This window comes from Bos indicus, chromosome 12, assembly GCF_029378745.1.
Source record: "Bos indicus isolate NIAB-ARS_2022 breed Sahiwal x Tharparkar chromosome 12, NIAB-ARS_B.indTharparkar_mat_pri_1.0, whole genome shotgun sequence".
NCBI lineage: Eukaryota > Metazoa > Chordata > Mammalia > Artiodactyla > Bovidae > Bos > Bos indicus.
The window spans coordinates 29,521,726-29,548,825 of NC_091771.1; the positions used below are offsets into that span (position 1 = coordinate 29,521,726).

Here is a 27,100-nt window from a genome sequence, read left to right on the forward strand (position 1 = left end):
CAACTGGTGACAGAACTAGGTTTCCAAAAGCGGGGCCAGAGCCCCCTGGCCTGGCAGACTTCATGTCCATCAGGCAACATGGACATCAGAGTCCCTAAAATCCAGCCACCTATACTATCTTTTCAAACAAACATGTCCAAGTTTAAAGACAGCCTGCCACAGCAACTCCACTGCGAAGTTCTCAAGATATCTTTTAGATCTCAGGCTTCAATGACCTCAGACCCAATTAATAGCAGTAAATCAGTTCATCTGGTTTGGGGAGGTTTGGTCTTTATGCTCCTAACAGACTTGGAAGATTTTATAATTTTTATAAACCTTTGACTCAAAATTGAAATACAAAAGCATTTCATAAATATCTGAAAGGATTATCATAACCTTATGCAAAATAAGAAAGCAGTAAACAAACAAAGCTAGTGGAGGTGATGGAATTCCAGTTGAGCTATTTCAAATCCTGAAAGATGATGCTGTGAAAGTGCTGCACTCAATATGCCAGCAAATTTGGAAAACTCAGCAGTGGCCACAGGACTGGAAAAGGTCAGTTTTCATTCCAATCCCAAAGAAAGGCAATGCCAAAGAATGCTCAAACTACCGCACAACTGCACTCATCTCACACGCTAGCAAAGTAATGCTCAAAATTCTCCAAGCCAGGCTTCAGCAATATGTGAACCGTGAACTTCCTGATGTTCAAGCTGGTTTTAGAAAAGGCAGAGGAATCAGAGATCAAATTGCCAACATCCACTGGATCATGGAAAAAGCAAGAGAGTTCCAGAAAAACATCTATTTCTGCTTGATTGACTATGCCAAAGCCTTTGATTGTGTGGATCACAACAAACTGTGGAAAATTTTTCAAGAGATGGGAATACCAGACCACCTGATCTGCCTCTTGAGAAATTTGTATGCAGGTAAGGAAGCAACAGTTAGAACTGGACATGGAACAACAGACTGGTTCCAAATAGGAAAAGAGTACGTCAAGGCTGTATATTGTCATCCCACTTATTTAACTTATATGCAGAGTACATCATGAGAAACGCTGGACTGGAAGAAACACAAGCTAGAATCAAGATTGCTGGGAGAAATCTCAATAACCTCAGATATGCAGATGACACCACCCTTATGGCAGAAAGTGAAGAGGAACTAAAAAGCCTCTTGATGAAGGTGAAAGTGGAGAGTGAAAACGCTGGCTTAAAGCTCAACATTCAGAAAACTAAGATCACGGCATCCGGTCCCATCACTTCATGGGAAATAGATGGGGAAACAGTGGAAACAGTGTCAGACTTTATTTTGAGGGGCTCCAAAATCACTGCAGATGGTGACTGCAGCCATGAAATTAAAAGACGCTTACTCCTTGGAAGGAAAGTTATGACCAACCTAGATAGCATATTCAAAAGCAGAGACATTACTTTGCCAACAAAGGTTCGTCTAGTCAAGGCTATGGTTTTTCCTGTGGTCACATATGGATGTGAGAGTTGGACTGTGAAGAAGGCTGAGCACCGAAGAATTGATGCTTTTGAACTGTGGTGTTGGAGAAGACTCTTGAGAGTCCCTTGGACTGCAAGGAGATCCAACCAGTCCATTGTGAAGGAGATCAGCCCTGGGATTTCTTTGGAAGGAATGATGCTAAAGCTGAAACTCCAGTACTTTGGCCACCTCATGCGAAGTGTTGACTCATTGGAAAAGACTCTGATGCTGGGAGGGATTGGGGGCAGGAGGAGAAGGGGACGACAGAGGATGAGATGGCTGGATGGCATCACTGACTCGATGGACGTGAGTCTGGGTAAACTCTGGGAGTTGGTGATGGACAGGGAGGCCTGGCGTGCTGTGATTCATGGGGTCGCAAAGAGTCGGACACGACTGAGCGACTGAACTGAACTGAAACTAGATTATTCAGAATGACCAAATTAAAATTAGCTAACTCTTTTTTTCATTTCTGTAGAATATGAAAACTACAACAGAGACCATCCCCAACTTTACCACTTTACTGCCAACTTGAAAAATGTGTTTCAAAAGAGAATATACCACCACCCCCATTCCTAACATTGATATATACTCCAAAGGCAGCTTCAAGATCAAATAAATCAATTTGAGCACTTCTGCTTGCTGTTTAAAAAAAAAAGAAGAAGAAAAGCAGTCTAGTTCAGTTCCCTTGACATTTTTTTAATGAAAGGTATTTATCAAAAATCGTCCCTCCAGATTATGTGAAAAACAAAAGGATATTAAACCTAGGTTAAACTTATGAAAAATGAAATTTTTAAGTTCTATATTGATTTTTAATAGTATTTTAGGACTTCTTGTATAATGAATGCATATTTTATTTAGACTGATTTTAATAGGACTTAGAATTTATTGTGACTATTTTAGGTAACCATGAAGGTTTATAGCAAACGTACTTTTAAGATAGTGTTGACTATAACCAGACCTGAATTGATGTCAGTGTCTTAAACAATGCCATAATTCCAAATTATGATATTCTTTTATCTGTAAAATATGTTCCTCTTTAAAGCATCATTTGTAAATATCATATTATCACATAAATTATATAAATGCCCCACTTAGCTCCAATCCCACAAAAATGACAGCTGGTTTAGAAATCTCTCCTCTATAAATATCACACTCTTGGTAAAACTGAGAGTCTTTTCATGGAAAAAAAAATAAAATATGTGCTAAAATTAGAAAATGCAAAAGATTGTCTAATCCTCGACTTGAGAAAAGTGCTGTTTGAAGGTGAAAAAAACAGATAAATTATGTATTTATAAATAGGCTTTTTAAAAAACAGTATCATCATAATGCAGAATTCTGGAATGGCACCAAAAAATTAAATAGAAACATCTATGTGCAGGATTTCCTTAAGAAGGAACCATGGCTTGTAAGACAAACATTTTTTACTTTTCTCTGTATATCTACACTTGAGCAAATACACATCCTTACTTACAAGTTCTGATGTGTGAGTGTGAAATAAATATAAAAAGAAGGAACGGCGTGAGAAAGACATTCTCTCTGACATTCCGTTACCTTGAGAAATCCCCTCTCATTCTTCACAGCTCAGAGTCCACACTTGGACATAACAGGACACTGTTTTGCAAAATGGATTATTATCCACTTACAGTCTCTGAGATTGCCACAGCTGAGCATTTCCATTTCCAATTTAAAACACTGCTCTAATTAGTCCTTAGAAGGGCCACGGCCTCTCATGTTGCAACACAAAATTGTCTTTTCTAATTGATCTTGGTGATTGAAGTGCTATGAGGAGGAAGACTGATTATATAACTGCTTGCACTTCCAATAATATATCTGTCATTATCCCCTTCTTGAGCTGAGCTCATATTTGATTTGTCCTTTTTTTTTTTTAAGGCAGTGTAGATTTTTAAAGTTCAATAAAAATGAATAATCCAAAAAAAAACATACTTCTATCACCATGAAACTTCTTGCATGTTTTCACTGCAACAAAAATATCCTCCTTCTTCACTGGATTTCCCTTTAAAAAAAAAAAAAAATGCATACATGAGTCGATGTATCTTAACAGCACACCCAAATTAGTTGTCACATGCTCTTGAATTCAAATTCACCAATGTCAGCGACATCAAACTTGTCTCCAGAATCAAGTTTCAGGGCACGACTGTATCTTGGAGGACCACAAATGCTTTGCTCAGCCAGTGGGGTAGGGGGGTGGGGGGCTTCCCTGATAGCTCAGGTGGTAAAGAATCCACCTGCAATGTGGGAGACCCTGGTTTGATTCCTGGGTCGGGAAGATCTGCTGGAGAAGGAATAGGCTACCCACTCCAGTATTCTTGGGCTTCCCTGGTGGCTCAGCTGGTAAAGAATCTGCCTGCAATGCGGGAGACCTGGGTTCGATCCTGGGTTGGAAAGATCCCCTGGAGAAGGGAAAGGCTACCCACTCCAGTATTCTGGCCTAGAGAATTCCATGGACTGTATAGTCCATGGGTCGCAAAGAGTCAGACATGACTTGAATGACTTTCACTCACTCACTCATAGCCAGACGGAGACCAGAATCCCAGCTGTGCCATCCCCCCTGCATCACCTGGACGAATGTCCTCTAAATTTCCAGCTCATTCAGGAAATTGGGAGATAACCACCAGCACAGCTGCTTTTATTACTACTATTTATTTACTATGAACATCACAGGTGCCCAGGAAGTGTTGGTTTACCTTCCCTTTCCTTTTTCCAGCTGGTGAAAAATTTTTTTAAAAGGGAGAGAGAAGTAGAAGGATGTTTTAGTGCAAAGTAAGAGATGACTCCCTTTAGGAAACCTGACCTCACTTTGATGTTTACAGTATTTTTATGGCCCTTAATGGTCCACGCAAGTCTAGGCAACAGCGGTGCTCTGTCCTCTGCCAAAGGCAGGATTACGTCAAACACCTCGCAGGGGTGGGGGCGCTGGCTCCAGCCCAGGCTGGTCGCTCAGATGAAGGGGTCACAGAGGGGCTTGTGGACAATCCGGCCCCTAGGCTGTGGGCGCTTCACAGTGGGGCCAGGGCGGGGGCTGACCCCTTTATCACCATCTCAGGGCTGTAGGGACATTCAATCCTGATTCTGCATCATTTGGGGCTGGTTTCCAGCGACATGCAACTGCAGTTTCATCATGCCACTCAAGGCACTAGGAGGTCAACCCTTCCAGATTTTCCAGAAGAACATTAGAGAACAAGCAAGCACAAAGTCTAGAAAGACATTTCCCTCTCAAGTACTATGCCAACAGCACAGATTCTCTCCCACTGCTACTGTGTGTGTGTGTGTGTGTGTGAATACACATACTCCTCTTTGAAAATGCAACCCAGACCACTGTGTCAATGACTTGGAAATGAGGCGGTGAACCTGCTTATCCTTACGAGGAAGGGCTGCTAACCACCCAGCTGAGTGTGGTCTTTGGGTTCATCCTGGGGACTGGACCGAGGGCCCACCATGAGCCGGTGCATTCTCAAAGTTCTGGACAGTCTCAGGTGAGGTTGGAGTGGGGTCGCTGGCTGAGAGGAGGGTAGAGGTGGGCTTCAGGAGAGGGCTTGGGAACAACTGGAAATGTCTGACACTGCCTTTCTAGGAAACACACCAGGAACTGCAGCAGCTCTGTGCTATACCTTCAACCAAAGAACTGACTCAGGGGCCATGCCTCTGCAGCTCCGGGGTGCCCCCTTCTCCTGTGTCCAATAGGGTAACAATGGTGCTTACCTTACAGGGCTATCATCCCTAGAAACGTGATATATAGTTCTCACGGGGCACATGGCAAGTGGCGGTGTTTGATCAGTGTGTGAACTGCTAGGGCAACATCATGCACAACATGTATGTTTCCCTTTGACACACGAGGAAGCTGTCCTTCTGTTACTCACACAAAGCGGCAGGGAAGACTGGAAAGAGGTGGCGCAGGAGGAGCCCACAATGTCTGTACAGAACTCGGGCACGGGCGTGAGCGGGAGTCCATCTCCTCCATCCCAGATGTAGAGCGCGATCTGTCACACAGGAAACCGGCGTGAATGAGAGCCAACACCACCGTGCACGGAGGTACGCCGCGTCTCCAGGGAAAGCTACACCTCCCCTTCTCTAGCAAACATCACACTGAACCACATCTACATGGCAGCATTCTGCAGGCTTCCCAATAGGTGGCGCTAGTGGTAAAGAACCTGCCTGCCAAGGAGGGAGACGTAAGAGACACGGGTTCGATCCCTGGGTCAGGAAGATCCCCTGGAGGCGGGCATGGCAACCCACTCCATTATTCTTGCCTGGAGAATCCCAGGGACAGAGAAGCCTGGTGGGGCTACAGTCCATGGGGTTGCAAAGAGTCAGTCATGACTGAAGTGACTTCACAGCACACACCAAGACAGTAATTCCATGTAGAGCAATCAAATCTTTTATTAACCATAAACAATTAAGAATCAATATCCTGGGGGACTTCCCTGGTGGTCCAGTGGTTAAGAATCCACCTGCCAATGCGGGGGACAGGAGTTCAATCCCTGGTCCAGGAAGACCCCACGTGCCACAAGGCAACTAAGCCCATGCACCAACTACCGAGTCAATGTGCTGCAACTAAGCCCGCAGGCCTAGAGCCTGTGCTCTGCAACAGGAGAAGCCCCCGCAATGAGCAGCCCGTGCACTGCAAAAAGCACAGAGAAAAGCCACTGAGCAGCAGCAAAGACTGTGTGGCCAATACATTAATTCTTTTAAAAGAGAATCAATATTCCGACCTCCAAAAGATCTCAAAACTGTCATAAGCAATTGCAGGGAAGCTATTTTAAGGATTCTAAAGCATCACAGAGAAAGATAAAACGTAAGATCATCGTGACTCTGGTTTCCTGCAGGATGGTAATTACACACCCTGAATAACCAAAGGGCTGAAACTATCTAAAAATACTGCATAAAATATCTTTAAAAGCTTTTTAATGTACTGCTAAACTGGCATAAAACGTAGAGCTCACAAAGACAAAACTGGAAAGTGAGAACCTGGGAGAGACGGTCCCTGAGGGTCGCTTTCCCTCGCAGGCACCAGCTGGGTCCTGGGCATGCTGAGGTTCTGATATGTGTTAAAGAGAATAAAGCCTGTGACCCACCCAAGTGGGGGTGTCTAACAGCAAACCCCCACATGAAGCTGGGACTTTGGCACTAGATGGGGAAAAATCATCTCCAGCTATCCTGAGATTTTGTAACCAAGATCCAGGCCTCCCTAATCTGTCACCTACATAGTCCAAAAATACCTTAAACAGAGTGGCCCTGAGTCAGTATGAGTCTCTAGCAAGTTGGCAAAAGCTAACGCAAAGCCTTACTGAGGAGCCTGCAACCTTAATAGGACTCGCAGACTGTCACAGGCGAAGTCCCCAGGAGCAAGAGCACTCAGAAAGATCACAGAAAGTAAAACAAAGACAGGAGATGAAGAGCGAGAGCCAGCGGACACAGCTTAACCAGGCCCACCCAAAAGAATCCAGGGATCAGAGTGATCAAGCACACAGATTAGAAAACTACTGTTTCATATGTTTTTATAAAGAAAAACTTTAAAACATGAGCAAAATTTCTGGAAGATTACACAGGAAAGCAAATTTGAAAAAGAAATATCTAAAACATCAGACAGGAAAAATACAAGCTGAAAATGAACATTTTAATGGTAAGGATAAGCAGTCTATCCTAGACACAGCTGAATAAAAACTAGGGAACTAAAAGATGAAGCCCCCCAAATTATCTGAACTGTATCTCAGCAAGAAACAGAGATGGGGAACATGAAAGAGAAGTGCAAACCTCTAGCATATATCTAAAGTTCCAGAAAGAGTAACAGAGGGGAGGAGAAAATAGTTGAAAAGACAGTGGCTGAGAATTTTTTTTAATTGCTTAACAATTCTATCATAGAAAGGTCCAATGAATACTAAGTAAGAGGAGAAAAAAAATAGTCTGCGTCTAGACACTGGTGTTGCTGTTCAGTCGCTTGTCATGTCCAACTCTGCAACTGCAGCACGCCAGGCTTCCCCATCCTTCATTGTCTCCCAGAGCTTGTTCAGACTCATGTCCATTGAGTCGGTGATGCCATCCAACCATCTCATCCTCTGTCGTCCCCTTCTCCTCCTGCCTTCTATTTTTCCCAGGGGTCTTTTCCAATGAGTAGGCTCTTTGCATCAGGTGGCCAAAGTACTGGAGCTTCAGTTTCAGCATCAGTCCTTCCAATGAATATTCAGGGTTGATTTCCTTTAGGACTGACTGGTTTAATCTCCTTGCAGTCCAAGGGACTCTCAAGAATCTTCTCCAACACCACAGTTCAAGAGCATCATTTCTCCAGCACTCAGCCTTTATGGCCCAACTCTCACATCTATACATGACTACTAGAAAAACCATACCTTTGATTGGACGGACCTTTGTTGGCAAAGTAAAGTCTCTGCTTTTTAATATGCTGTCTAGGTTTTTCATAGCTTTCCTTCCAAGCAGCAAGTGTCTTTGAATTTCATGGCTGCATTCACCATCTGCAGTGATTTTGGAGCCCAAGAAAATAAAGTATATGGTGTATGTGTGTGCATGTGTGTGTGTATATGTTAGTCGCTCAGTCATGTCTGACTCTTTGTGACCCCATGGACTGCAGCCTGCCAGGCTCTTCTGTCCATGGAATTCTCCAGACAAGACTACTGCAGTGGGTATCTATTCCCTTCTCCAGGGGATCTTTCAGACCCAGGGATTGAACCTGGGTCTCCTACATTGCAGGCAGATTCTTTACCGTCTGAGCCACCAGGGAAACTCTCTATACATACACACACACACACACCATAGTGAAACTGCTCCTTGGAAGAAAAGCTACGACAAACCTAGACAGTATTAAAAAGCAGAGATATTACTTTGCCAACAAAGGTCCATCCAGTAAAAGCTATGATTTTTCCAGTAGTCATGTATGGATGTGACAGTTGGACCATAAGGAAGGCTGAGCACCAAAGAATTAATGCTTTCAAACTCTGGTGCTGGAGAAGACTCCTGAGAGTCCCCTGGACAGCAAGACGATTAAATAAGGAAATCCAAAAGGAAATCAACCCTGAATATTCATTGGGAGGACTGTTGTTGAAGCTGGAGTTCCAATACTTTGGCCACCTGATGTGAAGAGCTGACTCATTGGAAAAGACCCTGATGCTGGGAAAGATTGAGGACAGGAGGAGAAGCGGGTGACAGAGAATGAGATGGTTGGATGGCATCACTGACTCAATAGACATGAGTTTGAGTGAGCTCTGGGAGGCAGTGAAAGATGGGAAGAGTGGCGTGCTGCAGTCCATGGGGTCGCAAAGAGCCAGACACGACTGAGTGACTGAACAAGTGAAAACCGCAGAACACCAAAGACAAAGAGCAATCTTAAAAGCAGCCAGAGAAACAGCAGACTCGCTACAAAGGACCCACGTGCGAGTGATGGCTTATCACCCAACACAACAGCAGTAACAGAAGAAAGGGCACAGGGGAGCGGCACTGCTGTGATGAGAAAAGTCTCACAACCCTGACTCGAATACACAATGTGATTATGTCTCAAGAACAAAGTTGAAACAAAGTATCTTTAAAGGGAAACCTGAGAATTTGCCACCCCACTAAAAAGGAAATTCTGAATGATATACTTCAGGAAGAATAACAATGATCTCCATTAGCAGGGTCCAGAAGCAAAACAAAAGAGTGAAGAAATACAGGGTTTAAGTTAATGCAAATGGTAACCGCATAAAGTGACAACATCCGAGCTGCAGATTTAAAAGGAACGACAGAACAAAGCTACTGGACAAAAGAGCATCAAACTGAGAGAGGGATATGTTCTCAGGTCCTTAAATTTTCAGGATATTGATTAATTAGCCATGGTTAGGTAAGCATCACCAATTCAATGGACTTGAATTTGAGCAAACTCCGGGAAACAGTGGAGAACAGAGGAGCCTGGCGTGTGGCAGCCCATGGCGTGGCAAAGAGTCAGACAAGACTTAATGACTAAACAACAAGGTTAAGCATACATGTTAAAATGTTTAAAATAACCATTAAGAAACAGACACGGAGACTGAACTTCCAAAAGGGTTAGGGTTAGAAAAAGAAAAATGGGAGGGAGAACGAAGGTGCAAAGCAGGAAACATGGGCTCGATCCCCGGTCGGGAAGATCCCCTGGAGCAGGGAATGGCAACCCACCGCATATTCTTGCCTGCAAAATCCAATGGATAGAGGAGCCTGGTGGGCTACAGTCTACAGGGTCACAAAAGTGTCAGTCACGACTAAGCGACAGACAACAAATCTGAAAAATGTCAATGTAAATTTGCTACATGGTTTGAAGATAAAGGTTGTCAAACTGGGAGAAAAAGATAAGCATATCCTCTTCAAGAGAAACACATCAAAAGATGGAGGACATGGAAGTACTGAAAGAAAAAAGATGAAAAACACTTATGAGGCAAACACCAAACGAAAGCTAGTATGGAAGTGTTCCTGTCAACAGATGAACACTGAGGCAACGAGCATTCCTAGAGATAAAGAAAACTTTACCAAGAGAACATGACAAGTCTAAACCCGCATGCTTCTTACTGACATGGCCCCAGACTATAAACAGCAAGAGCTGGCAGCTCCACAAGGAGTCACTGTCGCCACTCAGAGGGAAGCGTTTCGTACCCTCCCTTAGTAGATGACGTATCAAGCAGACAAAACAAAAAAAAGGAGGAAGGGAGAGAGGGAGGAGATACATGAAAAGCACACAGGATTAACTGATGTATCTATTTCTTCTTTAACAGATATAAGTGAAAGTGTGAGTCACTCAGTCGTGTCCAACTCTTTGCAACCCCGTGGACTCTAGCCTGCCAGGCTCCTCTGTCCATGGGATTCTCCAGGCAAGAATACTGGAGTGGGCAGCCATGCCCTCCTCCAGGGGATCTTATTGAACCAGCGGTCAAACCCAGGTCTCCTGCATTGCTGGTGGATTCTTTACCATCTGAGCCACCAGGGAAGCCCCAGTAGATATGAAGAGACTAATATACCCTCCAATCAGAGCACATTTACCCTTTTCTCCATTTGTAAAAACTGAACATGAATCCGGTCTTAGCGTTAAGCCTAAAAATATTTCAAATGACTGTTATACAGACCAGTCGTGCTAAGCTGGAAATCAATAACAAAACACAAGAACAACACACAAGTACACTGAGTCACAGTGAAAAACGTATATTTAAAGTGAGTCCCAGTCACAAAACAATCTAAAAGCTTCTGCTATAGAGAAACTCTTACAGATGATCACCATGACATGTGTAAAAAATGTTCACAGAAGCAGTGACTGTAATAGCAAAAAGCCAGGAGTGACCCAGAGGCCCACTACCAGGAGGCTGGGCAAAGGCACCATGGGATAGTCCTGAGACAGGCTGCTGCAGACAGTGAGGATAAACTCATTACAGCTGCACACAGCAACACAGATGAGTTTCAAATCAAATTATAATCATATTCATGGTACAGTTCTGCTTAAATGAAGCCCAGAAGGACGCAAAACTACACAGTATATATTCAGAGACACATTCCTACATTATAAAATGATGAAGAAAAGGGGGCAAGGGAGAGGACTCAAGAAAGCTATTCACTCTGGTGAGAATAAAGCAGGGTCCTCTTGGGGAGACACCAGGCAACCAGTCAAGCTCTCTCTCTTAAACACAGATATTCTGACTGATGGTTATACCTTTCAGGTATGTTAAGAGCTTTTTTTTCTTTTTATGTGTGTTATTTAATGTTCCATAAGCTCCCAAACCTGGGGATCTATACCTGAGCTGATTATTCATTAAAAATCTAGACAGACCCTGGCTTTCAACCAGTCATTCCCTCCCTCTCATGGAAAAGAATGATTTCTGACATGTATTTTCATAATTTAAAAACACCCCTGAAATGAAAATACTTCGAGTGCCCTTTCTGTTCCTGGCAGGCTGCCAGTGCTGCTGGATTGAGTTATGTGTCATGACTGACCCCAATGTCCTGAGAGTCAGAATTCTCTGGAGGGAAAGGAGGGTTGGCCATCAGATGTACCCACGAATAAGATGCACAGAGAGATGATCAGAGATTACTGGATTCACGATGGCACGCCTGCCACCTGCCTCAGGATCCCTACCGACCAGTGTCCACTAAGTGCCAGGGGACCAGATGGCTCCATCCTGCTGTAGGGCGCCAGCACAGGGACACAATGGCGGCGTAAGAGCAACCAAAGCACCAAATTAGACCAGAGGTATTTTAATGACATTTTGGCAAGTTTTTTAAACATTCACCTCTGGCTTCCCTGGTGGCTCAGGAAGTAAAGAACCCACCTGCAATGCAAGAGACCTAGGTTTGATCCCTAGATCGGGAAGATCCTTCTCCAGGGGAGAAGGCAACCCACCCCAGTACTCTTGCCTGGAAAATCCCATGGACAGAGGAGCCTGGTGGGCTACAGTCCGTGGGGTCGCAAAGAGTCAGACACAACTAAGTGACTAACACTTTCACTTTAGTAATATAGAATTCTACTATTTTCTGTTAATCAATCATAATATAATGGTATTAAGTGAATAATATTACGTAATCACAAAAGTAAAAGATGTTTATCAGTTTTCACAATGAATAGCCAGACAAAAAATAATTACAATTAAAAGCCATAATGGAAATATAATTAACCTAACACTATAAAATAATTACCTACAGTTTGGGGGGTTAAGTGGAGTGATGTGCTAAGTGGAAGTGCAAAGATGCAGGGGTTTTCATCTGCCAGCCTTTGTCTTCTGGTTGGAGAATTAAACCTATTTATGTTTAAGGTAATTATCAATGTGTATGATCTTATTACCATATAAAAAGACACAGTTTCTTGATTACAAAGACTTTTAACCAAACAAATTCATGACCCACCTCATGTTTTAAATCTATCGTGAAGTCAGATTTCAGGGATTCACTCTTTAATCTCTTTGTAAGCCTAGAAAATAAGAGATAATGTGAGGTTTTTTAAAAACCAAAACAGGCATCAAACAAGAATAATACATTCTTGAGACTTTCTAATATTTGAAAACAAAAGTAGAAATTTTAAGGTAAAAGTAAGACTTTCATTTCCTTAAAGCAAAGGACTATGGAAACAGAATTATTTGTGCACCAGGAAATGAAGGTAAGACCTGTTGCAAACATAGGTTTCACTGTATGAACACCTGGAAAGTAAAATAAAACACAATACGACACAATAATGGCTTTCAAAAAGCCATCAAGTGTGTGAACTCTTGATAATCCTTGACTGAATACAGAAAGGGAAAGCAAAGAAGCTTGCACGACAAGGAAACACAAGTTGCTGCGTTTCAGTCTCCTGTTTTTAATGACCCTAATGAACTACAGTTTGTGGAGTTTTCAGGGGGAGAGAGCAGATGGTTTCAGGAAAGAATAACAGTTTCAAGTTATTTTCTTGCTTCAAAAAATTATTAATGGCTCTTTTCAACACAGAATAATGCCCCAAACCCCACCAGGCTCTAGAATCCCTGGCTCCTCAGCACCCTCCTGCCACCCCCAGAGCACACCCCTGGCCCAGTTCACCCCGACCCAACCTTCGCCTGGCAGCCTTTTCTTTAAGACCAAATTCAAGGGCTTCCAGACTTTCCCTCAAGACTAAACAGAAGCTTCCTCCGCTCCCAGAGTGGGAAGCACAGCCCATTGATCCATCACACACAGCAGCCCCACAACACCCTCTACACGGCTCCTGCTGTGCACCCCAACGCAGCCCACTGCCCCCTGAACCCAGTGCTCAGTGAGCAGCCTGGATGGGTGAGAGCAAATACCAGTGTGTTCCTTGATTCCAAGCTGAGAGAGAGAATTACACACTTACCAAGACCACTCAGATGCCACATGGTTCTATGCTTGTTACAGGACTAGAGGCAGGACCCCTCATTTCAACTACAAACCTCCTAATAAATATTCCCTGGTGGCTCAGATGCTAAAGAATCTGCCTATAACACAGGAAACCCGGGCTCGATCCCTGGTTCGGGAAGATCCCCTGGAGGAGGGCATGGCAACCCACTCCAGTATTCTTGCCTGGAAAATCCCATGGACAGAGGAGCCTGGCGGGCTACAGTCCACGAAGTCGCAAAGAGTTGGACATGACTAAGCGACTAACACTTTCACCTAATAAATATTTTAACTGAAAAGAAATCATAGTGATTTTAAAAAGAAAAGTAGTAACAAATTTCCAAAGTCCTTACTGAGTTTTCAGCCTGGCTGAAGCACAAATATTTCTTTTTTAAGAAATTTTAACTGGAGGATAAATATAATATTGTGCTAGTTTTTGCCATGTATCAACATGAATTGGCCACAGGCATACATGTGTCCCCTCAATCCTGAACCCCCCCACCTCCCTGCCCACCGCATCCCTCCAGGCTGTCACAGGGCACAGGCTTTAGACGCCCTGTGTCATACAGAGATAAAGGAGGAAGACACAGGTTGTAATTTACGTTTAGTTATAAAGCACTGGTTTTTACGGCTGATACGAATGTGGCTTGATGGCCGACAGCCCTAAAAAAGCCCGAAAGAATCTCTGTCACATTCCTGCTGGATATCTGCACACGGACCATGAGCAGGAGTGGGTGAGGATGTTACATAAAGAGACTGCATTCTCAGTACATTTCTGATATATATTAAGAGGAAAAAACCTGCCCTGGCACGGAATCTTGCCCAGCTCGAATTCTGCTTGGTTGGAGCCAGTTTTTATAAATAAACTCTTTCAAGTTAACTTTGGAATCTGGACTCATGACAAGTGCCTTCAAAATCTGATCAGACCATATTCAGACTCCAAAGACCAAAAACAAGTCATACCTGAGCTTACCGCCACAGGCAAGAAACAGGGGCTGTGATCAGATGCCAATGTCAGACGGCCATGCCACCCCTGCCCCTTAATAAACACCTCTGAACTGCCACCCTAAACAGGCTCTCTACTCCTGACTTTCCAGGTTTCTTTCTCATTCAGTTCTTGTACATTTTCCTTTGAGGAAAACCAGAGAAGGACAGAAAGCGACAGCCACTGAGAGACTCTCTTTAAGATGAGCACTGATTGACTGGAGACAGATCAGTGTGTATGCTGGCATCTGTAAGTGGCTGCCTTTAGCAACCCATGGACTCTGCCAGAACCAGTGATGGTTAATCAATATCATGAACTTCCCCTGGATGAGTCAGCCGCATGGGATGCTCGCAGCCTAACGCAGTCATCTCGCAAAGGAGTCCCAGCTCTAAACGTGCGCAGGGGAATTCACCTAACTGAAGAGGCAAGTCCCAGCGATGGGGCCCAGGTGTCATTCTTCTACACACAACCAAGGGCTATACTCGAGGGCTTTTCAAATGCGAATTTCAGGAACCAGCAAGGCCAGAAATCCCAATTATTTCATGAAAATATTTCTTCATTAAATATTCAGTTACCGGCAAATAAGACATTCGACATTCAGCTTTCAGTTCTAAGCATACAAGAAGCTAGACTGGAAACCTGCAACAAACGGCGAACCCCTCAATCCTGTATTAGGAAAACTTCCTACTGACTTTTCTAATTCCACTTGTGAGATAGTCAGCAGAGTAAGATATTGGAGGAAATCAAGATAAGGTTTGCAGGTAGAAAAACAACAGAAGAAACCAGTAACTGTGTTCTGTAGTAACACTTATTTGAAGAAATCACCTTATTGAAAATTAACAAGCATTTATCCAAAAATGCAATTTTTAAAAATTGATGTTAGGGTTAGGAGAACACATTAGATGGATCACCGGAAACATTGGAAAGTGTTAATCCAACATTCACTAATGCAAAGAACTGACTCACTAGTAAAGACCCTGAATGCTGGGAAAGACTGAAGACAGGAGGAGAAGGGGACAACAGAGGATGAGATGGTTGGATGGCATCACCGACTTGATGGACATGAGTTTGAGCAAGCTCCGGGAGTTGGTGATGGACGGGGAAGCCTGGCCTGCTGCAGTCCATGGGGTCACAAAGAGTCAGACACGACTGAGCAAACGACTCAACTGATGCAGAGTATATTTCCAGTGAGGAAGCATTTCTGATGAGAAAGCTTAAGAAAGTGAGTATCATGAGATGTTTTAAGTAACCAGTTTCTCTGGTGACTTGAGTAGAAGAAATGACAAAATGTGGTCCACTGGAGAAGGGAATGGCAAACCACTTCAGTATTCTTACCTTGAGAACCTCGTGAACAGTATGAAAAGGCAAAAAGATAGGACACTGAAAGATGAACTCCCCAGGACGGTAGGTGCCCAATATGCTACTAGAGATCAGTGAAGAAATAACTCCAGAAAGAATGAAGAGACGGAGCCAAAGCAAAAACAACACTCAGTTATGGATGTGACTGGTGATAGAAGCAAGATCCAATGCTGTAAAGAACAATATTGCTATAGGAACCTGGAATGTTACATCCACGAATCAAGACAAATTGGAAGCGATCAAACAGATGGCAAGAGTAAACGTTGACTTTTTAAGAATCAGCAAACTAAAATGGACTGGAATGGGTGAATTTAACTCAGATGACCATTATATCTACTACCATGGACAAGAATCCCTTAGAAGAAATGGAGTAGCCATCATAGTCAACAACAGTCCAAAATGCAGTATTTGGATGCAGTCTCAAAAACAACAGAATGATCTCTGTTCGTTTCCAAGGCAAACCATTCAGTATCACGGTAATCCAAGTCTATGCCCCAACCAGTAACGCTGAAGAAGCTGAAGTTGAACAGTTCTATGTAGACCTACAAGACCTTCTAGAATTAACACCCAAAAAAGATGTCCTTTTCATTATAGGGGACTGGAATGAAAAAGTAGGAAATCAAGAAACTCCTGGAGTACCAGGCAAATTTGGCCTTGGTGTACAGAATGAAGCAGGGCAAAGGCTAATAGAGTTCTGCCAAGAGAACGGACTGGTCATAGCAAACACCCTCTTCCAACAACACAAGAGAAGACTCTACACATGGACATCACCAGATGGTTGACACCAAAATTAGATTGATTATTTTCTTTGCAGCCAAAGAAGGAGAAGCTCTATACAGTCAGCAAAAACAAGACTGGAAGCTGATTGTGGCTCAGATCATGAACTCCTTATTGCTAAATTCAGACTTAAATTGAAGAAAGTAGGGAAAACCACTAGACCATTCAGATATGACCTAAATCGAATCCCTTATGCTTATACAGTAGAAGTGAGAAATAGATTTAAGGGATTAGATCTGATAGACACAGTCCCTGATAAACTATGGATGGGGGTTCATGACATCGTACAGGAGGCAGGAATCAAGACCATCCCCTAGAAAAAGAAATGCAAAAATGGCTGTCTGAGGAGGCCTTACAAATACCTGTGAAAAGAAGAGAAGCCAAAAGCAAAGGAGAAAAGGAAAGATATACCCATTTGAATGTAGAGTTCCAAAGAACAGCAAGGAGAGATAAGGCCTTCCTCAGTGATCGGTGCAAAGAAATAGAGGAAAAAAAATAGAATGAGAAAGACTAGAGATCTCTTCAAGAAAATTAGAGATACCAAGGGAACATGTCATGCAAAGATGGGCTCAATAAAGGACAGAAATGGTATGGACCTAACAGAAGCAGAAGATACTAAGAAGAGGGGGCAAGAATACACAGAAGAACTGTACAAAAAAGATCTTCATGACCCAGATAATCACGATGGTGTGATCACTGACCTAGAGCCAGACACCCTGGTATGTGAAGTCAAGTGGGCCTTAGGATGCATCACTACGAACAAAGCTAGTGGAGGTGATGGAATTCCAGTTGAGCTATTTCAAATCCTAAAAGATGATGCTGTGAAAGTGCTGCACTCAATATGCCAGCAAATTTGGAAAACTCAGCAGTGGCCACAGGACCGGAAAGGTCAGTTTTCATTCCAATCCCAAAGAAGGGCAATGCCAAAGAATGCTCAAACTACCGCACAGTTGCACTCATCTCACACTCTAGCAAAATAATGCCCAAAATTCTCCAAGCCAGGCTTCAACAGTACGTGAACCGTGAACTTTCAGATGTTCAAGCTGTTTTTAGAAAAGGTAGAACCAGAGATCAAATTGCCAACACCCGCTAGATCATTGAAAAAGCAAGAGAGTTTCAGAAAAACATCTATTTCTGCTTATTGACTATGCCAAAGCCTTTGACTGTGTGGATCACAATAAACTATGGAAAATTCTGAAAGAGATGAGAATACCAGACCACCTGACCTGCCTCTTGAGAAATCTGTATGCAGGTCAGGAAGCAACAGTTAGAACTGGACATGGAACAACAGACTGGTTCCAAATAGGAAAAGGAGTATGTCAAGGCTCTATATTGTCACCCTGCTTATTTAACTTATGTGCCGAGTACATCATGAGAAACGCTGGGCTGGAAGAAGCACAAGCTGGAATTAAGACTGCTGGGAGAAATATCAATAACCTCAGATATGAAGATAATACCACCCTTATGGAAGAAAGTAAAGAACTAAAAAGCCTCTTGATGAAAGTGAAAGAGGAAAGTGAAAAAGTTGGCTTAAAGTTCAACATTCAGAAAACAAAGATCATGGCATCTGGTCCCATCACTTCGTGGCAAATGGATGGGGAAACAGTGGAAACAGTAGCAGACTTTATTTCTGGGGGCTCCAAAGTCACTGCAGATGGTGACTGCAGCCATGAAATTAAAAGATGCTTACTCCTTGGAAGAAAAGTTATGACCAACCTAGACAGCGTATTAAAAAGCAGAGACATTACTTTGTCAACAAAGGTCCGTCTAGTCAAGTCTACGGTTTGTCCAGTAGTCATGTATGGATGTGACAGTTGGACTGTGAAGAAAGCTGAGCACAGAAGAATTGATGCTTTTGAACTGTGGTGTTGGAGAAGACTCTTGAAGAGTCCCTTGGACTGCAAGGAGATCCAACCTAAAGGAAATCAGTCCTGAATGTTCATTGGAAGGACTGATGTTGAAGCTGAAACGCCAATACTTTGGCCACCTGATGCAAAGAGCTGAGTCATTTGAAAAGACTGATGCTGGGAAAGATTGAAGGCAGGAAGAGAAGAGGATGACAGAGGATGAGATGGTTGGATGGCATCACCAACTCAATGGACATGAGTTTGAGTAAACTCTGGGAGTTGGTAATGGACAGGGAGGCCTGGTGTGCTGCAGTCCATGGGGTCACAAAGAGTCAGACACGACTGAGTGATTGAACTGAACTGAGCAGAAGAAATTCATAAGTAACTATAAATCGTTGCCCTACCTACTGAGTCATCAGTCAAGGAAAGGAGACACGGAGAATAAACACTCCTGCAGTGGGCGCTGTTGACTAACCACACAAGACAGAGGCTTCTAAGAGAATTCTGATTTTGATTAATTTTTTAGGTCAATAAAGAGGTCTCCAGAGTCAGAGTTAGTTTGGTCCCAACTGATGCCCTAAAGTTCCCTGGCAGCTGTTTATGGTCCAGAGGTTGTAGATGCCTTAAGTTGTCCCCATCAACTTTAACCGGATAGGATCCAACTAGACACATCCCAGGTGCAGGGCCTAAGAGACCCGGGTTCAATCCCCGGGCCGGGAAGATCCCCTGGAGCCTCTAACTGTGGAGTATGCTAATCCTTAGTCTCTAGTTGTGCATTTATGTAAAGTTGCTTCAGTCGCGTCTACTCTTTGAAGACTCTATGGACCAAGGCCTGCCAGGCTCCTCTGTCCATAGCATTCTCCAGGCAAGAACACTGGAGTGGGTTGCCATTTCCTTCTCCAATGCACTAAAGTGAAAAGTGAAAGTGAAGTTGTTCAGTCATGTCCGACTCTTTGCGACCCCATGGACTGCACCCCATGGCTCCTCCGTCCATGGGATTCTCCAGGCAAGAACACTGGAGTGGGCTGCCATTGCCTTCTCCAACCTTCTACATCTACAATGGGCTAAAAAGCTTTTCAGGGCTCCAACCCCTAGAAACAGGGCACTTAGTCTAAGAAATAATAGAAACACTTTAATCTTTGTAGAAATAAAAACCACATTTGCATTATCAACTCTCCATTCCTGAAAGAACAAAAACTCACAAATAATCTGAATTATTTAGGTTAAGAGGGCTGTCAACAGCCATATTTCCCTTTTTTCCCTAATTTTTCCTAATTTCCCTAATATTTCCCATATTTCCCTAAAATTACAATTTACCTTCTCCTTTCACATCACAAAAGCATCACTGGGATTATCACACAAATAGCCAGGTACGATTATCTACAGCATCTTCTGCCCGGGCCCCGTTTAAATTCGTGCATATACACATGAACATAACCAGACGTCAACCCAGCCGCACAGGCATGCTGCGGATTCATTTCCTTACTGACAAAGTCACGCCTGGAGGTCACCAGGTCCACTGACAGCAGTGGTCACCCTCCTGGGTATAGAGTCCTGAGCACTCATGCAGCCTCCTCAGGCTCACAGTTCATCATTTACCTCATTTTGCAGCAGGTAAGGAAGAGGAAGCACAGAGCAGCTGAGCCCTGAGACAGGACGAGTAAGGGATGGAGCCTCTGTGTCTGGCTCCTGCTTCCCGTCTCCCTGCTCTACCACTCGCTGTCTCTGCTGAAAAGCTCACTCAGATCCACCAGTTACAAGACTTAGCACAATAAAAGGTGATTCATACACAAAATGAAATGAAAAAAAGTCTAATAAATTCTTACTTGTTTACCAGTGGGATACTAAGGGCCCAGCCGGCAGCCAAGTCAGGATATTTAAAAACTGTAGGATTTTCAGAAAAGGCATAATGGTGAATTATTGTAGATTCTTCGTCATGTAATGCTTTTCCTAAAAACCATTCCTGTTAAATAAAGATAGAAAAAAAAATTTAAAAAGCCATTCAGGCAAGACCCAAAACAAGTAAGTACCATTAGTTTTAGTTAAATATTCTGAGTGATAAAGCATAAGCACAGATTATATATTTTTAAAGAATTTTAACAAAAATATGATACTCATATGATAATGAATACAGCAGAATCTTTGTCTATGAAGAAAGCAATTTAAGATCACACCATCAGGATGAACAAAATGTTAGTCATTACATTATAAACACAAAAATGTTATTTTATAGAATATTTCTTATCAAAATACTATTAAAGAAAACTGTTCCTTTTTTTTTGTTTAGTTCAACATTTATTTAACAAATTTAGGAACAAAGTGATAGTCTATGAATACAACTTGAATATAAAAACAATCAAATGTAGAAATTTACATACTAATTTATTTTTACTGGCTTCCCTGATAGCTCAGTTGGTAAAGAGTCCACCTGCAATGCAAGAGCCCCTGGTTTGATTCCTGGGTTGGGAAGATCCACTAGGGAAGGGATAGGCTACCCACTCCAGTATTCTTGGGCTTCCCTAGTGGCTCAGCTGGTAAAGGCTGTGCCTGCAATGTGGGAGACCTGGGTTCAATTATTTTTATTGACCAAAGCAGAGTCAGTAGGCTGAAAGATGACACACTCAAATTAGGATAATTCAAGAGGTTTATTTGCCAAAGGGACCATAACTCTCCCAGGTATGAGGGGTCAGGAAAGAGCCATGAGTGACATGGCAGGAGCCAGCATGGAGCCCATGGCTGCAGAGCGGTCCCCACCCTCTGGTGCTTGAAAGATGAGAGGAAGGAGACAACAGAAAATTCCTGCCAGAATCAGTGCTTATTTTATTCATTCATTCAATTAACATTTATTATTTGTTATCAATTAACAAATTGATGGCTGGTGGCTCAGACGGTAAAGCGTCTGCCTGCAATGAGGGAGACCCGGGTTCATTCCTGGGTTGGGAGGATCCCCTGGAGAAGACAATGGCACCCCACTCCAGCACTCTTGCCTGGAAAATCCCATGGATGGAGGAGCCTGATAGGCTACAGTCCATGGGGTCGCAAAGAGTTGGACACGACTGACCGACTTCACTTCACTTTGACATTTAACATTTATCCCATACCAGTGGGAACAGAGCTTATACAACAGTGGGGAGACAGAAAGCAAGCAGGAAAATAAAATGAGTTCAGATAGTGACTGCATGTGCTACAATGAAAATAAAACAGAGTGACGGGGACCACCCTGGAAAAAGAGGGACCCTCTTAGGAGATAACTGCTGAACTCAGCTTTAAGATCACTAAGCTGAGCACACATCTGGGGACGAACAGGTAGGGCAGTTGATATAAAGTCCCTGAGGTGGGAAAAAAAAAAAAACTTGATATATATTTGATGAAAATATTTAGTCCAGTGTGGCTGGAAGATACTGGATATGGGAAACAAGGTACGAAAGAGAAGCCGAAGAGAGACCAGGGTTCATGTGTCACAAGAGAACAGCCTGGGTCAGACCTGCTCTCCCACCAAGAACAAGTACAACAGCTGGAGAAATTCTTAGAGCAAATGACTGAGGGCATCAGAAAGCAACAGGCAAACAGGATGTGAGGGTTAACATCCCAGAGAGCAGGGGAGCCCACCCATGGGAACCTCATATTCATCTTCTTTACCCTCGAGGAATTTGCTAGTTCTCAGAGCAAAGGAAAAGCTATGACAAACCTAGACAGTGTATTAAAGCAGAGACATCCCTTTGCCGAACAAGGTCCATATAGTCAAAGCTATGGTTTCTCCAGTAGTCGTATACAGCTGTGACAGTTGGATCATAAAGAAGGCTGACTGAGCACCAAAGAATTGATGTTTTTGAACTGTGGTGCTGGAGAAGACTCTTGAGTCCCCTGGACAGCAAAGAGATCAAACCTGTCAATCCTAAAGGAAATCAACCCTGAATATTAAATTGGAAGGACTGATGCTGAAGCTCCAATACTTTGGCCACCTGATGCAAAGAGCTGACTCATTGGAAAAGACCCTGATGCTGGGAAAGACTGAAGGCAGGAGGAGAAGGGGAGGACAGAGGACGAGATGGTTGGATGGCATCACTGACTCAATGGACATGAGTTTGAGCAAGCTCCGGGAGTTGGTGATGGACAGGGAGGCTTGGCGTGCTGCGGTCCATGGGGTCGCAGAGTTGGACAAGACTGAGCGACTGAACAAGAGCAAAGGACAGCAGAGAACAGAGTGGCAACTGGGGGCTCCTGTTTGGCTGCACCGCAGAGACAGAGCTGGGGCCGGAGGCTGCCACGGAGGTCGAGGTTGATGGGGATCCCAAAGGAGTGACGCCAAAATTCTGCCTGCAATCTCCCTTCAACTCCTAGGCTACACGAAAACCAAGAGAAAAACACAAGAACCCAGTGGGAAACAGCAGTGAGGTGGCTAAAATCTAAGCAGAGGGAAACTTCAGCAGTAGTTCTGGGAGCCCAAGGCTGGAGTACAGGGTCTACCAGGAGAAAGGGTCTACGGGTAAGGGCAGTCTGTAAACAGACCTACCCAAACAAGGTCTACAACCCCGGAGAAGATCAAATGTTCCTGTGAAGGGATACCACCCACAACCTCTTCAGTTTTTCACATCAAATAGCTGACATTTAGTGAAAATTAACCCTGCACACCAAGAAACAGGACCACACCAAAAACAGAAAAATGAGAACTAGAGCTTCACAAATCAGATTTTGCAGTTAAACTATAGTTAATATGGTTAAGAAAATAGATGAAAAGATGATTTTTACCAAAGAACTAGAACCTATAAACAAGAGCCAGATAGAAATTCTAAAACTGAATAATGCAATAGCTAAAATTAGGAATTCAAGTGAATATCAGACATTAATAATATTGGGTTGGCCAAGAAGTTTGAGTTTGTACAGAAAAACCCAAACAGACTTTTTGGCCAACCCCAATACAAGAGATACCAGGGCTTTCGCTGGTAGCTGAAGCTGGTAAAGAATCCGCCTGCAATGCAGGAGACCCCGGTTCGATTCCTGGGTTGGGAAGACCCGCTGGAGAAGGGAAAGGCTGATAGACAGGGATGCCATTTCCGAGATGCGGGAGACTGATGTGGAAGAGGAACAAAGGGGAATGCAGAGTTCATGTTTGAACTGGGTGAGTCTGCAGCTCCTGTTGGGTACGTGGGCCGTGGGCACAGGATCAGAGAGCACAAAACTCACTCCCTTGGCTCCTTCACACGTGGCTCAAACTGACGTGAGCTGTGAAGTTCTTCCTAAATACCCTAAACAGAGAAGGAAGTCCACCCCAGCCTATCTGGCATCCCTCTCATTTTGTGTTCTTTCCTCCCCAGCACTTATACCATCTGATGCAGTATTTCAGGTCTGCCTACCTCCTGTCTCCCCTGCATCATTATGAACACGCCCTCCTTGTGACCTGGGGTGGTGTCCATTTCGCTCTCCGCTCTATTTGCAGGCTACCTCACCTGCCCCAGGTGCTCCAAGTTTTGTGTTAAATGATGCACCAATCCTGGGAGAGCTTTCAAAGGTAACCATTAAAGAAACGTCAGCAGAATCGTTAAGTACCCGAAGCTCTAAAGCTTGGTAGTATTTTCTGTTATCCAGCCATCACAAGCTCCCTCCCTATTCCTTATCAGAAAATAAAAGCAGGAGAGAGACAGTGCTGTCTCCTAAGAGCCCTCTTCTGCTCATGGCTGTATTTCAAACACCTCCCCGTCTCAGTCTGGGTCAGTTCAGCAACAAGTCATAAATGAGCAGACATGAAAGGTCTAAGTTCCTAGTTACCCGAGGATTTCTTCCCAACACTTTATGGATATATGAAGTCACCACTGGGCAAGGGAAGTAATTATAAAGCAAATAACCTTGGCTTAAGATAGAAAATTCAACATCTTCTTAAAAATTCAAATGACTTGATAACCCTGTATGTGAGACAGCAAAAGAGACACAGATGTATAGAACAGTCTTTTGGACTCTGTGGGAGAGGGTGAGGGTGGGATGATTTGGGAGAACAACATTGAAACATGTATAATATCATATGTGAAATGAATCGCCAGTCCAGGTTCGATGCATGATACAGAATGCTCGGGGCTGGTGCACTGGAAAGACCCAGAGGGATGGGATGGGGAGGGAGGTGGGAGAGGGGTTCAGGATGGGGAACACATGTACACCCGTAGCGGATTCATGTCAATGTATGGCAAAACCAATACAATATTGTAAAGTAATTAGCCTCCAATTAAAATAAATAAATTTATATTAAAAAAAATTCAAATGACTAAACATTAATCAACATGAAAATCACATTTAACATACCATGTAAATATAGCTTATTTAAAGAAAATAAACACTTCATCATAAATAAATAATTTTATCATTTCAATTTTCAGTATATTTTAGCACTTTTCCCAATAATCTCCCACTATTATAATCTCCTGTTCCAAACATAAATTTATGCCGAACATGTTTTTATATTTTAATGATTAATAGCAGTGTTTAGCTATCTAGTATATAAGACTGTTTTTCAATATTTTTGTGGGGGGTTATACTGTAAAGTGGGCTTCCCTGGTGGCTCAGACAGTAAAGAATCCTCCTGCAATGCAGGAGACCTGGGTTCGATCCCGGGTGGGGAAGATCCCCTGGAGAAGGGCATGGCAACCCACCCCACTATTCTTGTCTTGCCTGGAGAATCCGCATGGACAGAGGAGCCTGTCGGTGCTGCAGTCCTTGGGGCTGAAGTCCTTGGGGTAGCAGAGTTGGACACAACTGAGCAACTAAGCATAGATGCATATTATAAACTACTCTAAGGGAGAAATTGGGAGAAGGCAATGGCACCCCACTCCAGTACTCTTGCCTGGAGAATCCCATGGATGGAGGAGCCTGGTGGGCTGCAGTCCATGGGGTCGCTAAGAGTCAGACACGACTGAGCGACTTCACTTTCACTTTTCACTTTCATGCATTGGAGAAGGAAATGGCAAGCCACTCCAGTGTTCTTGCCTGGAGAATCCCAGGGACGGGGGAGCCTGGTGGGCTGCCATCTATGGGGTCGCACAGAGTCGGACACGACTGAAGCGACTTAGCAGCAAGGGAGAAATTAATACATATTCTGTGAAGAAGCACTCCCTGTTGTGTCCCTCTTTGCAACCCCACGGACTATACAGTCCATGGGATTCTCCAGGCCAGAATACTGGAATGCGTAGCCATTCCCTTCTCTAGGGGATCTTCCCAACCCAGGAATCGAATCCAGGTCTCCGTACTGCAGGTGGATTCTTTACCAGCTGAGCCACCAGGGAAGCCCAGTAATTTGCTTAATGGCTTCTTCATAAAGACTATTAAGACAAACTGTAAAAGAATAACTCAGTGTTCTATTAGTATCTTAGAATTACTCTTTGCCAGTACTCATGTTTTACCTCTATTAAGAATTAAAAATTACAGACATTTCAGCAAATGCACACATAATAAAAGCATAGTGTAGGGGAAAAAACCTGAAAGACTTCAATAAGATATAGAAATTTATAGAAATCACCCAGAAAGGCAATTAACAGAGATTAATTACTGTAATAAAGATTAAAGCTTCTCCTTTAAAATATTGTATAACAGCATAAATTTGATTAGTGAGAATGACAAGATATTGAAGGGAAACAATGTCAGAATCCAATGAAATAATGATACTCTAACACATTATTTTAATATAGTTTATTTGTGTCAGTGTCAAAACTAGGTTTATTTTATACTTTTTTCCTAAAATTTCATATGGTCGGGGGGAAAAAAACACTGGTTTAAGCTAACTTCAACATCATGTAATTTTTATTCCCTAGTACTAGTTTTAAATGAAATAAAACATCCTTGACTTTTTTTCATGTGGTAGAGCTCACAAAAGAAGAAAATATCTTATTTTACCTCTGTTCTGTACTTGCTTTTCATGAACTTGCTCTGAACTTTTAAATTTATCATTCCAATTTTCATTAAAAAGTACAGTGAGTCACCATCTTCTGTACAGAATTAGAGCTATGGATAATGGAAAAAAATAATCTCCAGGTGAAGCAAACACTAGGAGGCGATTAAAACTCCTACATTCCAAAAAAGAGCTGGGAGTTTTTCTCAAATCAAAGGAAAACATAAAAGCCTAACAAATGTTTTACATAAAATGTGGCCCACAGCACACAGACACTGCTCAGCACCATCTGAAAAGACCAGATGAGACACGTTCATAAATCTTCTCTCCTTTGAAGGAATTATTTTTTTAACCTAACAACTTTCGCATTCAATTATATCTGTGTTTTCCCAGAAATCAAAAGCATGAAAAGAAATCATAATGGGTCCTCACAGCATTTAAAAAGCATCAAGACCAGTGGTTTTATTGTAGTAACAAACTTTTCAGCGTTTGAGAAACCAACCTAATGGTCACCGTTGCCCAATTCTGTGTGTGTCCACATCAACAAACCCTGCGGGCACTGGGAAGCCATGGCTCCTTTTCTGTACTCTCAATGAATCTGATTCACTTCTGGAGTGGGCATCAGAACAGGGGTGGGGTGGGTGTCTAGCAATACCAGAAAGGACCCAATTCCGCTTATTCCACATTGGAAGAATCCCATTAAGTGATCAGGGCATAACCTGAGCTTCTCCAAGAGAACTGAACAGCCTAATTTACCCTCCACAAAGCTGCAGAGCTGCCTGTGAACCTCCAGAGACACTGCATGTAGCCCAGCAGTTTAGCTGACGTTTCAGTTACTCAGTCCTACACAAACATTTAGGGCTTCCCAGGCGGCTCAGTGGTAAAGAATCCACCTGCCAATGCAGAAGACACAGGAGATGCAGGTTTTATCCCTGAGTCAGGAAGATCCCCTGGAGGAGAGCGTGGCAACCC

General features: G+C 43.2%; 1 protein-coding gene across 2 annotated transcripts in view; it reads right to left on the reverse strand.

Annotated features, from left to right (window-relative positions):
- Window positions 1-27,100, reverse strand: part of B3GLCT (beta 3-glucosyltransferase) — a 118,187-nt gene that overhangs the window by 37,607 nt on the left and 53,480 nt on the right. For both annotated transcript variants that reach the window (XM_019971744.2, XM_070800205.1), the window contains exons 7-10: window positions 20,085-20,221; window positions 12,316-12,379; window positions 5,337-5,456; window positions 3,403-3,472 (exon numbers count right to left, since the gene is read on the reverse strand). In XM_019971744.2, coding sequence (XP_019827303.2) covers window positions 3,403-3,472; window positions 5,337-5,456; window positions 12,316-12,379; window positions 20,085-20,221 — 391 coding nt within the window. The remainder of the gene's footprint in view (window positions 1-3,402; window positions 3,473-5,336; window positions 5,457-12,315; window positions 12,380-20,084; window positions 20,222-27,100) is intronic.